The 12,841-nt window shown below is 38.0% G+C and overlaps 1 protein-coding gene and 2 pseudogenes across 1 annotated transcript; 1 reads left to right on the top strand and 2 right to left on the bottom strand.

Annotated features, from left to right (window-relative positions):
• Nucleotides 1-1,169: 1,169 nt before the first annotated feature.
• LOC143892380 (uncharacterized) lies at nucleotides 1,170-3,076 on the bottom strand (annotated as a pseudogene).
• Nucleotides 3,077-4,802: 1,726 nt separating this feature from the next.
• Nucleotides 4,803-5,727, bottom strand: LOC143847366 (uncharacterized; annotated as a pseudogene).
• Nucleotides 5,728-6,726: 999 nt separating this feature from the next.
• On the top strand, nucleotides 6,727-11,434 carry LOC143892987 (large ribosomal subunit protein uL5-like). Its single transcript, XM_077397909.1, has 5 exons — nucleotides 6,727-6,876; nucleotides 6,968-7,075; nucleotides 8,234-8,276; nucleotides 8,367-8,562; nucleotides 11,101-11,434. The coding sequence occupies exons 1-5, from the start codon at nucleotides 6,874-6,876 to the stop codon at nucleotides 11,294-11,296; spliced, it is 546 nt and encodes a 181-aa protein (XP_077254024.1). The 5' UTR covers nucleotides 6,727-6,873; the 3' UTR covers nucleotides 11,297-11,434.
• Nucleotides 11,435-12,841: the final 1,407 nt, after the last annotated feature.

The following is a 12,841-nucleotide window of genomic DNA, read 5'->3' as shown; positions in this document are numbered from 1 at the left end:
TTAGGCCCTGTTTGTTATGGAACTTGAGAACCGATTGTGAGTCCAAAACTGATAATTTTAAGTCCAACGGCCAGTTTTGGACTCACATCCAAAACAAAGATCGTTAGGCACTGTTCGGTTGTTGACTTGTTGTAATTTTGGGGCCAATAATCGGTTTGGGGCCAACAATCGGTTCACAATCTAAAACGAAAACCAATTTTGACAGCTAAACCGATTCTTGGACTCAAATTTAAACGTAATTTTGAGTCCAATAGTCGTTTTGGCACTCACAATATGTTGACATAATTTTAAACGAAGTGCTCTGCATTCCTTGAATCCGCTCTGGAGGCAGGTGTTGCTACTGGCCGTCTGAAAATGAAGATTAGCACAGGTGAAAGCTAAGGGTATGTTTGGCTAAAATGAAGATTAGCACTGGTGAAAGCTAGGGTATGTTTGGCTAAGGCTTCTCATTCTTAGCCGAATAATCAAGCGAGAAACGGATTGATGAGATCTGGGAAGTGACTCAGAGTCGCTCCGCAAAATAAACGGATTGATGAGATCCCATCATTTTACGGTGTCAAATGCACAAAAGTGAAATTTTTTAGAAACAGGCTTGTGGTGGGTTGGGTGAGCCGAACAAGATTTTTGGGATTTCCCTATTTTCTCTCATTCCTGCGCCTACAAAATAGGCAGAAACAAATTTTATAATGGTTGCCGAAATGCGCCCTAAGGCTGCGTTTTGAAATTCTGAATTTTCTGTTTCTAGAACTCTGGAATCACTTTTATGGATTTATCCATTCTAGCAGAGTGGTTTTGGAAAGAGAATCGCATTGGGCAACTTGGGTCAGATTCTTTAACCTTTTTCTTTGGCAGAGCTTAGAGGAGAACTAAAATGAAAAAAAAAAAAAAAAAACACCTGAGAATGGTGTTATTCAGTGCTGACCCATTTTTTGGTCAGAATTTTGTGGCGATTTGGGATGAATACTCAAAGCAATCCTAGCGATTCTCTTGTCCCTGTTTTGCCCAGTCTAAAAACTCAATAATGATAAACAAAGCCTCGACCTCCATTTCACCAAAGCTCTTTTCATTTTAAAAAAATCATTCCAAATAAACAATGATGCCATTCTATTTTGCTCCAAAAAAGTTCGGGGTTAGTTGTGGCTGATAGACTACACAGTAATGCAGTAAAGTATAGTATCTAGTGATTCTTTTATAGTGTGAAAATTGAAAAGCAAAGTCATTTCATCACGAATAAATTTCACAATGATAATAAATTAAGATAACACCAAGTCCCCAGCTAAAAGCACAAACTTATCTCAAAGTAGCTCGCAGTGCTCCTTCACTTCGACCCCGGCGCATAGTCTGAGTTGATTGCAAGCTTAGCAGTCTGTTTCCATTGTTCAGCTGATGATGAGTTGCTTTTGATCCATCACTTGGTGGCAGGCTGCCATGCCAACCCTTGGACCGCTTTGAAGATCCAATGGCTCGACTTAAACGGCCATGCTTAGATGAAGATCCTGGCTTTTGAGCAGCTAAACTATGGCTTCCTCAACGGCTGAGCTTATGTTCGAATCCCGCCCCATGATCAAATTGATATGCAGTAATGGATCGAGCAGGTCGGTCAGTGACTTTTTTCGAGGACTTTTTTCGGATTGCCTGCTTGTTGAAGTGAACTAGATTGGGAAGAAGACACAGTAAATATTTCTTCAGTCGCTCATCTCCAACATTTCTCTGAGCTGGGTTGCCTTCCAAGTTGATGGCTTGTAAGGAACTGTAATTTGCTGCAAGTTGGCCAAGACATTTGGCTGTAGAAATTCTGTTGAATCCCAAGTCTAGGACATTCAGTTTGAGGAGACGGTGAAGACCTTCCACCTCGCTAATTTTGTTGCCAGTTAAATACAGCTCCTTTAGAGAGGTACACGAGCCTAACCCTTCAAAACCAAAGGAAAGATAAGTGAATCTCAATAACAGAAACAAGAATAAATACAGTGATAAGAAACCGAGAGGGTTGAACATGCACACATCCTAAATATAGAAATGGTTCATATAGTTACATACCTACAATGTGCAAATTTATAAACCTACTCTGATCATGTGAATATGGGTCCATATGAGTAGATTGATGTAATATGGGCCCATATAGCCCATACTGAATTAATGGTTAGTCTACTCAACGTGGAATTTGGAAATCGATCTAATCAAGAACTAAGCAGCAGAATGTATAGCACAAGAGCCCTACAGTTTGTACCTTAAGAGATAAAACATAGTAAATTTAATACAGCGTAACAATGGTAGATCGAGTATTTAACTACTGTCAAAATGTGAGAGCTAGGGTAGCATATGCAATACGATGTCCGATTCTAAATATCCGGTTGTAGCTCAGGTCCAGCACACGGAGATGTGACAGTTCACGAAGACCTTCAATGGTAGAGACATTGTTTTTTGACAGATTTAGCACATGAAGACCTCTTGGAAGGGCTCCACCAGTTATCCGCACTGGACAAAAAGTTGTATAAGGTAACCGAATAAGAGACCTCAAGAAAGTAGTTGTCATAGCATAATAGAATAGATGTAAGAAGAATATAGTAGGAGTTGAGGACCCATATGATAAAAAGACCAAGGGTGACACTCCTTCAGTGGAAGTGATATTCGTACCTATAGCATTGCCTGATAAATTTAGCACCCGCAAACTAACAAAAGCACTGAGAAGTGGGGTCACAACCAAACCAAGATTTGCCATCTGTGCTGATGAAGGCATGGCATTTAATGAAGAAATATAATTGTTAGCCACTTCCAAGCCAGGAATAATCCTAGCATCATACTTGGCAATAGTCACTGTTTACAACATTGGAATCTTTCTTTATATTCGAAGTGGAACCGGCAAATTCCCTTAGTTCTTGCAAAGGGCTGCTACTCTCAATATTAATATTGCTAATCCACTCCTCAATGCGCCCGATGTTGAATTCTGTGGAAGGCAATTCATCTCCGGATAACTGTGTATCAGAATCTTCATGCATTTCTCTTTCTAACAACTTAGGGTCTTCAAGGGAGAAGATGGGTTCACCAAGAGCCATGTCAGCATTTATACAAAAAGGTTCACCCCATCACTGTTTCTTGGTACTGGTGGTTAACCAAATTAATTCCAGGATCTGTGCCGTCAAATGGTTCCACCAACCCATTGTGGTCAAAAGCATCAAACATTCTGTTAAAGTTCTTCTCATAGGAATCTTTAAATGACAAGACTTGGTCTGTCTCATCCTCCATGCCAAGATCATAACAAACAGTTCTCTCCCTATTTATCTCACCTCCTAGAGACTGACTTTTTTTAAGACTCATTGTCTGAACAACCTCTATATCAGGACTGAAATTCCTATTCATTTCCACTGATTTCCAGGAACATTCAAAAGGAGGAGAACTTGTAATTTGCTCCATGCTGGTATTTGAAGGATTATTGTTGTGCACCTTAGAATCTAAATGGTTTGAACTTGAACTGCTACTGGAAACATTTGGTGCTAGATCGTGAAAAGAATCTTGACAATTTTTATGCATCACTTTGACAGATCGTTGGACAGATTTCTGAAGTGCAAAAACTTGTTTACTGTCAAAATATGCATATGTCCTCTTCACCTTAATTAAAATATAAACAAAATTAAGCAATCACTCACAATTAAAACTTTACATACCTTTGATTTATAGCAATGGGTGGGGGCGGTGAAGCATGAAAACCTAACCATCGTGATTATATAGAGAAGACCACAGCTTCGTTCACATAGTAATACTACTTCCCAATTGAAAAGCTATTAAGGGAGAACTATTCAGCCCGTGAAAGTATACTGAATCTAAGTCACTGCTTTTTTTCCCTTATTCTTCTTTTTTTTCGAATGAATCTAAAGTCACTGCTTCTTAGCCATAGTCAAGTGATAGACCCTCCGAAATGCGGCACAATCTCCAAATTTGGGATGATTTCGACTCCCACACCAAGCACGAATTAGTAACCTGGGCATAATTTCCACCCACCCACCTAGAGGTGCGAGAAGGGTGTAATTCTTTTGGAGCGGCCAGAGTGAAAAAAAGATTATTCAACTAGGAAGATCCAACCCCAAATATATAGAAGAGTTGCCCACCTGTGAGAAAGAAAGTTATGAAGATGTAGATGCAGAATAACTAAAAAGCACCAAAGACTTCAATAAAAAAAACCACCAAAAAGTTCATACTTCCAGAATTTCATTAGTTCAAAAAATGACCACCTGAGACAATTATAAACAAAGAATGTCTATATCAAAATCAAGTAATAAAATCTTCAAACCAAAAAGACGGCAAGTCTTAAGTAGCAAAAATGCATATATAGATGCCACATCTCAAATCACAAGACCAAGGGAAGAGAACAACACAAGATAGTGTAAACTTGGCTTGCCCATAATTATTCAGAGCAGAGACCCAAAGAGTGCAGATCAGATACGATTTGCATATTTGGTTCCTATAAAGGAATGTTCAACTGGAAAGCCCTAAATTTGGTACTTCATTGATAGTACTAACAGAAAAGCACTGAAGATTTCAATAAAAATAAATATAACACGAAAAATTGACATGCGACATGACATGCACAAAGAATGGCTGCAGAACCAGCAAAAGATACATATTATAAAAATTCTCATCGTTCAAAAAAAAAAAAAAAAAAACACCAGCAAAAACAATTATAAAGAATGTCTAGATCAAAATCAAATTACATCTTCAACCGAGAAGGTCAGAAAGTCTTAATTAACACAAGGCACACCTATATGCCACATCTCAAATCAACAGAGATAGTGCAGACTTAGATTACCACTAACTTTTTTTATGGTGAAAATCAGTCAATACAAGGGATAGTGCAGACTTAATCACTTTCATTGCTTTGGTAATTTTGGCATAAGGAATGAAGTCCCATGTTTGCTTGCTTGTTTTCTGTAGAAGTAGTCCGAGGTTTCTTAACAGTTTTGACAATGAACATAGGCTTTGGCTTATGAGCCTCTGCGCCATTCGGAGCTTGAGCTTTTGTCAAAGAGTCTGTTACACTCACCTCACATGTTTTTTTTTCTTTTAGCCTGTAGCTGATATATGTCTTCATAAGAATCATCTTCATCATCTTTAATGCGCCGAACAAACTCTTTCAATTTTATAAGTGCTTCATCCTCTTCTTCTAAGTTCTTTTCCTTTTCTTCAATCGTGCGTTGCAAGGCCTCAAGCATTTCATCTGTGCTCACAGTTGCATGTCTTGACCTCATAGACTTCATTTCATCTAGTGCAGCAATTATGTCCATCTCTCTTTTTGAATCTAAACTTCGATTCTCCAAGGATTTCATGGCATCACTCATCTCTTCCGCATCCCTCTTCCTCTGTTGCTTCTCTGCTTCCTCATCCTCTGCACGCCAAGGCTCAAAATTGCGAGTAGCACCCGATTCAACCACGTAGTCTGAATTTTGTGGGTCAGTCTTCATCGTTAGTTCAGCCGAGCATTTGGTGCATTTGAAGTAGAACCTGAATATCTGTATTCCCAGATATGTCTCCCCAATTACGTCTTCTTTACGAGAATTGAACTTCGTTCCTTTATATATATATATATATATAGTTCCCACAAGTATTGCAACGGATACTCATGGGCAACATCATCCGAACCTTAATCTGCTTGTTCTTGGGCTGTCTAAGCCGAGGAATTTTCAAAGGATCAAAGTCTGGAGGGAAATATTTGTTTAACACTTTCCTCTCTCCCATCTTTCCTCTACGCTAGTGTTTTCTTGGCTGAGAAGAAGGTTTTTTTTTTCAAATGTACGGCAAGAAATAGAAAGGGAGAGGGATGAGAAACGAAATTGGGGTAAATTCTTATTTATAGTGGGGAGAGAAGACAACGGCTTAGGAAAGGCCAAACATAACGATACGCGTGTTTGAGTTACATAAGGTTTAGGTCTCCTAATATAAGGTTATTTGTTTCCAAGTAGGAGTCTAGGACTAGGAGTATGTATTTAAACCAGATTTTATACGGGCGTCCAGTATTTTTCTAAAAGTACTGAACGGCTTACAGTATATTATTGACGACGGGCCACGTAAATAGGTTCTGCACAAAAAATCATTTCATAAGATGATCATAGCCTTCCGATTATTTCATTAGATGATCACCACCATCGGAGGGTCCTGATCATCCTATGAAATGACTCTTGTGGCACAATAATTTTACGTTGTTGCCCATCAAATGGACGGTTTGGATCATCCTATGGTGAAAGCCGTAAGTACTTTTTGAAAAATAATTGACTATACAGGCTTACACCATCCAAGGGCTCAGCATTGATCCAAACCGGCCATGCCCCCTATGACTTGCAAAACTCCTTTTATATTACACCATATAACCGTCCATAAAATCTTCCCTATAGTATGATCCTAGCCCTTGGATCCGTTATGGTCCCTACACTGTGACGTCCATTTTAAACCTCCACAAATCAGAGGGTTAGGATCATTCTATGGAGAAGAATTTTGAGTCACACCCTATCTACGCCAGAGCCAACAATGAACGGTTTGGATTACCCAAATAACGTAGGCCCCACAGTTTTTTTTTGGGCTGCACGTGAATGCACGGCCTTGCACTATATAATTTACCATCTTTTTTCTATTAATGGAGGTCGGGGTCTGCCTAACCCCAACTTAACTACCAAATAATAAGCAGTCTAAGCTGAAACCATGTCAGGGTATTTCCGTCCAACGAAAAAACTATGGGGTACTTTCGTCATTTCAGTTGCACTCGGGGTCAGCTTAAATACCAAATAAAAAGCACCCAACGCAAATAAAACCCTAGCAACTTAGGGTTTGTGTTTTTTAGGCCTCTTACATCTCCTTCCACATCGATTACTCTCGGCGCAGAGAAAAACAATGGTAAACCCTCTCTCTCTCTCTCTCTCTCTCTCTCTCTCTCTCTCTCTCTCCATGTTCTTCTTCGTTCTGATTTTTCTCGATTTGGAAACAGGCCTCAGAGAAGAAGCTTTCGAACCCGATGAGGGAGATTAAGGTTCAGAAACTCGTCCTCAACATCTCAGTCGGAGAAAGTGGAGATCGTCTTACCAGAGCTGCTAAGGTATTAGACCTAGAAAAATTATCAGATCTGTTATTCTACATCAATGCCCAATCCGAAGTTGTTTGTTTTTTCTTTCGATCTGGTTTTCTAGACCTGCGAACGCTACATATTCATTTATTATGTTTTTCTTGATTATAAGAGCTGATAAAAGTTCCTCGTTTCGCTTCCTAGGGTTTAATCTTTGTAAGTTTTTATCCTCTATTAAACATTTTCTTCTCTTGAAATGGAAATGAAACGATGAATACCTGGAGAGGATCTCGTTTCTTTAGCCTTAACCGAGTTTCGTATGCACACGAAACGATACTTTTCTTTATCTCTTTTCTCGTCTTCTTCATATATTTATCAATATGGATATGTTTTTCTGCTGAATTCTGCTATAAAGTTTGTAGGCGTTTTTGGAACTGGCCTCTAATTTTGATATCTGTTTAGCAAGTACGACTGCTCAATAAAACGTTTTTGAAATTAAACGTATTTCAGTAAAAACCATCACTTTGAAATACACTTAATATTGTGTGTGCAGTTCAAAACCATCACATCGAAACATTTTACTGTACGAGCCATTAGATATGAGTGATAGAGTTGTGTTAGTGCTGAGAAATGATAAAATATGTATCAAATTTAATGTGGTTGTTCTTGATTCTAATTATTGAGTTTCTCACTAGTTTGGTTCTTAAAGGCTAGATCCAATTATTTCTAGATCATTTTGTACGCATATGTCTGAATGGATGCATGCAATTTTTTACAAGCTTTCATATGCATTAAGCTGCGCATGTTTGTGTGCATTTGTGAACAAGATATTATTCATGCATGTGAGGTTTTAGCTCTCACAATTTCATGACGGGTCACATATTTATTACTATTTGGTATCAGCTTCTTTAGGTGTGCAATTTGCTGTGCTTAAAGCTATTAAGAGAATGAGATGTCTTCTTTTGGAACCTTATTATATATATTTTTTAATTTTAGGAAGCATTCTATGATTTGTTTGGGCAATTTTAGTTTAACGAAACTGATTTACGAATCAAGGATGATATAATCTTATAGTAATTTTGCGAGAAACCCAGGCTCCTTACTGTCTTCTAAATTTTATTGTCCTGGACATTTTTAAATATTTATGTAGAAGTTATATACTCTTATATCAAAATTTGCTATGATTTATAGGTCTTGGAACAGTTGAGTGGACAGACTCCGGTATTCTCTAAGGGTATGTCTTTTTTTGTTAAACTATGTGCATTGTTGAGTTTATTTGGGTGAAGGACCTTTACATTTTCTCCTGGTTAACATTTTGTTACAGCAAGGTACACTGTTCGATCGTTTGGTATCAGGCGTAATGAAAAGATTGCTTGCTATGTCACTGTGAGGGGTGACAAGGCAATGCAGCTTTTAGAGAGCGGATTGAAGGTTAAAGAATACGAGCTATTGAGAAAGAACTTTAGCGATACTGGGTGTTTTGGCTTTGGTATTCAGGAACATATTGATCTGGGAATCAAGTATGTCAGCTTTACTTTGTACATGTACTATCATTAAATATATTTTGTTTATCTGCATTGCAAGAAATAATGCCCGTCAGTCATTGTTTGTAACATGGTCATTCCAGTATTCTTGTGGATGTTTTGTTGTTTGGTGAGACTAGATGCATACTGATAAGGGTTCTGTGTGCGGATTCTGAAAGATAACCTTTATGCATATGTTGCCTGATATCTTGATACTCAACTCAACAAAGCCTTTGTCCCAAACTAGTTGGTCCCAAACATATGTTGTCATAATATGTTGCCTGATATCTTGATATATCTATTATTTTCTGAAAGTTTGTTTATATTGCCAAACCCTTCACTGGTACATTGCCACTTTATTACGACAGCTGCCATGGCATGCACTGCTCCTATACTTGAGGCTTCTGGCCATGATATATGTTAAAGTCTGATCTTTTTTATCCTGCACATAACCGTTTGTAAAAGGAACAAGGAACATCTATATACTGTGTTTGCAAATGGTTCCAGTGCCTCCAATCTAACTTGGGTCATTCTGTTTATGCCGTGGGAAAAATGAGTTTCGGTAGCCTGTAAAATGTTAATTAAGAATCTTCTTCACTTGTAATTTTCTCCTTCAATTATTTTCATGAAAAACCTTCATCATCCTCCAATATTTAGGATCTTTTCATTTATGCAATCATGCTTCCAGAGCCTCCAATCTAAGCAAGGCACTCTGTTTATGACCTGGGAAAAGTGGGTTTTGGTAGCATGAAAAGTAAAATTAAGAATCTTCTTCACCAGTAATTTTCTTCTTCAACTATTATGTCATGAAAAATCTTCATCCTTCAATATCTGGCATCTTTTCATTTATGCAACTGAAGTCTCAAAAGGCATGCTACATGATCTTGTAAATGACAATATGTTCTGATGAATTAAATAGTTATCTTGTTTTTGTAGCAGTGTCCACGACAACTTTTTGCTTGCCTTTCAGTCTCGTCCACTAATATCTAGTCGACAAGGCATGCCATGTTTTCTTGTTGAGTCCAGAAAGGTTGCTGATGAAAATGGAAAAGTCAGTAATTGAGATCATGTAGTACTGCAGTATGCTTATAGCATCCAATAGGTTAAAATAAGTAAACACGGTTAATGTGTTAAGTTGTTAGTATTGGTTACATATGACAGTATTTTGTACTTAAATCCATTGCTGTCAGACTCAAAATGTTGATCATTGACAGGATAGAACTTCTAGGTTTTTTTTTATGAATGGCAACTGCCAGATAAGTTACCAGCAGATGACCAATTGCTGTTACCCATTATTGGAACAACATTTTATATTTATGAAATAAGGTTATGATTAGCTCACCCACCCCACCCCTGAGTCAAGTTGCTTTTTCCTTGGGTGTCTGAGTCTGAGTTTGGGCCTAACCATTCAATCAAAAACTTCTTTTTCTCACCCAAGTTAATGAGTGGTTGACCAGGCCAGTCATTGATGCGCCTGGAGTGGCTCAGTTGTACTTTTGCCGAGTTCTCTTCCTTGTCTGAGTTCTTAAATGTTGGGGTTCCAAGTATTGTTTTAGCATCAAGCCATTTACTATTAAGTTTAATACATGCACGGCTTTTGCTCCAATGTCTAGGCTTTAAATCAAGAATTGCCGAGGTGTTTCATCATATTCATTTTGACACAATTTCACTTGTAATGAAAAGTGCTCGAAATGGATTTTGATGATTAACTCTGATAGAGCGAAGGGCTAATTCTAGCTCAGCAGATAATGGTGATTGGTTTTTGATGTTTACCTGCAAGACTTAAAGTGAGGATGCATGGATTGGTCTGCTTGGGCTATTTTAGTGCAGAGAAGCATGCTATGCTGAGAGTATACCATATTAGAAAGAAGCTGGGTTAAGAGGGTATCAAGAAGTTGTAGATGGTAGTGCAGGATTAATCTAGGATTAGATGATGCTTAATGTGACGTGGATAGATGGGAGTGCAGGATGATTTGGGGTTGGATGATGCATAATGTGGTGGCAGTGGATTTGCTCCCAAATTCTTTTATGCATGTTTACTGTTTAAGCATGTGTATTTTGGGGAGTGAAACGATACATCTGTGTTTTGAGGGTTGCTTAAAACTACTGATCGACCCAAGACATATCAGGAAAGGTAACTGGACTGGAAGTCTATTCAGTTTACTACAATAAAAAATGAGGTCTTGATCTCGAAATTGGATGGAATTGTGCTAATCTTTCTATGGTTTGAGCCTTTTGAGGCTTGGGCTTTACTATCCTTCGTTATCTTTATTTTATTTTTCATGACAGTGGAAGTCAGATTTTTTCTTTTTTTTGGGTTGTCGGGCCAGTTTGGTTTGAATATCATGGCAATTGTTTAGACAAATTCCATAGCGGCTATTCATGGATATTTTGCCAAGTTTGATCCTAGAAAGCTATTCTTTTTTGAACTTCAAAGTACACAATTTCTATGTCTGGCCTCATACTCTTGTTTTGTATAATAGAATGTTGTGCATGTACTATGCATTGAATGATTGCTCCCTTTTCTTTCTGCAGGTATGATCCTTCAACTGGTATCTACGGTATGGATTTCTACGTAGTTTTGGAACGTCCAGGGTACCGTGTAGGCCGCCGCCGCCGATGCAAGTCTCGTGTTGGGATTCAGCACAGGGTGACGAAGGATGATGCTATGAAGTGGTTCCAGGTCAAATACGAGGGAGTCATCCTTAACAAGTCCCAAAATATTAGTTAGAGTTTCAGTTTTACATTTTGTTGTTTCTACTGACAGTAATTGTCACTTTTTTTTTCTAGAGAATTCTGTTGCAAAATAACTATTTAATGGTTTCTATGTTCTAAATATGTTATTTCAATTTTCTACTTGATTCTGACACTGGTCCCTATTTGCAATTTTGTTTTTAAGAAGAAATCTCTCTGCTGCCTGAAATAGAAATATATAGTATAGATGTCTCTGCCATGACCGTTCAAAAATAAAAAAAAATCAATAAATAAATAAATGTCTCTGCCCTCATTTCATAGCTCAAAGATGGGAATACCTTCCCAGAAACAATTATTTCACTACAACATTTTGAGAGACCTAAATTTCACTACAACGTTTCTCCCCTCTCCTTATAGGGATTGAGTTTGGAATTCCCAAGCTTTTTTCCATGTGTACTGGGATTCTTATCATATGAGATTTGATAGCATTATTTAATTATTTTTATGAGGGGCTTAGTGAAAACACCGTCGAGAACTTGTTCCCTTAAATAAAGGAACTACTTTCAAATTAATCCCTCGACCACATTATTAAATCTTATAAACACTCCCCACCATGCTGATAGAGCAAAAGTTACACAAGCTAGTCGCCACATCCCGTTTAAGGATGAGGGAAATAGAAGTGGGAGGGGGTTAATTTGCAAGGTGTATATATAGAAATTTATGTTAAAATAGAATGGGTTTGCATGGATAATATTAGTGGCAAATTAGGGTTTGGTTATAGTTGGCATTCTTGGATGGGTAAATGTGTTTAGTCTTGCTTGGTGTTCAGTTTTGGTTAATGATCACCTCATGGTTCCTTTTAAGACGTCTAGAGGGCTTTGCTAGGTCGATCTGTTGTCCCCGTTAGAACAATAATATGGTTGAATCTCTTAGTTGCTCGATTGATTAGGCTATGGTGAATGTCCTTATTGAGGAATTAAGGCTGGGTTCTTCGGGATCAAGATCACTCATTTGCAGCATGCAGATGATACCCTCTTGATTATCAAATAGTTAAAAATCTTAAGGCTGCCAGCTGTTATAAGGCTATTTCACGATAGCGAGTTATTTTTTCTAAATCAATGACGGTGGGTATACACTGGAGGGAGGAGGAAGGTCATATATTCACCCGAGAGCTTGATTTTATGTTTGGTCCTATTACAAACTCATATTTAGGGCTCTCATTATGCATTAGTAGGCCTCTCAGAAGCCTCTGGGATTCTGTCGTTGAAAAAGTAATGGAATTTACCCTTTAGAAGAAGAGTAATGGAACTTACCCTTTAGAAGAAGAGTAATTTATCCTTGGGTAGAAAGATGACTGATTAAATCAGTTCTCGCCAAAAAGTGGCTGAGGAGATGAAGGATAGTTCTCATCTTTGTAGATCAGTGAATATGCTTCTAATTTTAGTTTTGGACTTTGCTGGATGGATACAGATATTATAGGGTGGTACTGCATGGAGAAATGTCGAGTGTTCCTTGCTGAAGATTCGAAAGGGAATTTATGATCCTTAGCGTGGGGATATGCTCCTTAGGGACAACTACCCTG

Source organism: Tasmannia lanceolata, unplaced genomic scaffold, assembly GCF_043159265.1.
Source record: "Tasmannia lanceolata isolate RefF3 unplaced genomic scaffold, GAP_Taslan_0.1 ptg000015l, whole genome shotgun sequence".
Taxonomy (NCBI): domain Eukaryota; kingdom Viridiplantae; phylum Streptophyta; class Magnoliopsida; order Canellales; family Winteraceae; genus Tasmannia; species Tasmannia lanceolata.
This window is presented reverse-complemented; position numbering and strand designations above follow the sequence as displayed.

Bases quoted from the DNA above. Each gene is read 5' to 3' on its own strand.
- LOC143892987 (XM_077397909.1), top strand. The intron at 7,076-8,233 runs GTATTAGACCTA...TATGATTTATAG, and splicing joins GTCTTACCAGAGCTGCTAAG to GTCTTGGAACAGTTGAGTGG. The intron at 8,277-8,366 runs GTATGTCTTTTT...ATTTTGTTACAG, and splicing joins GACTCCGGTATTCTCTAAGG to CAAGGTACACTGTTCGATCG.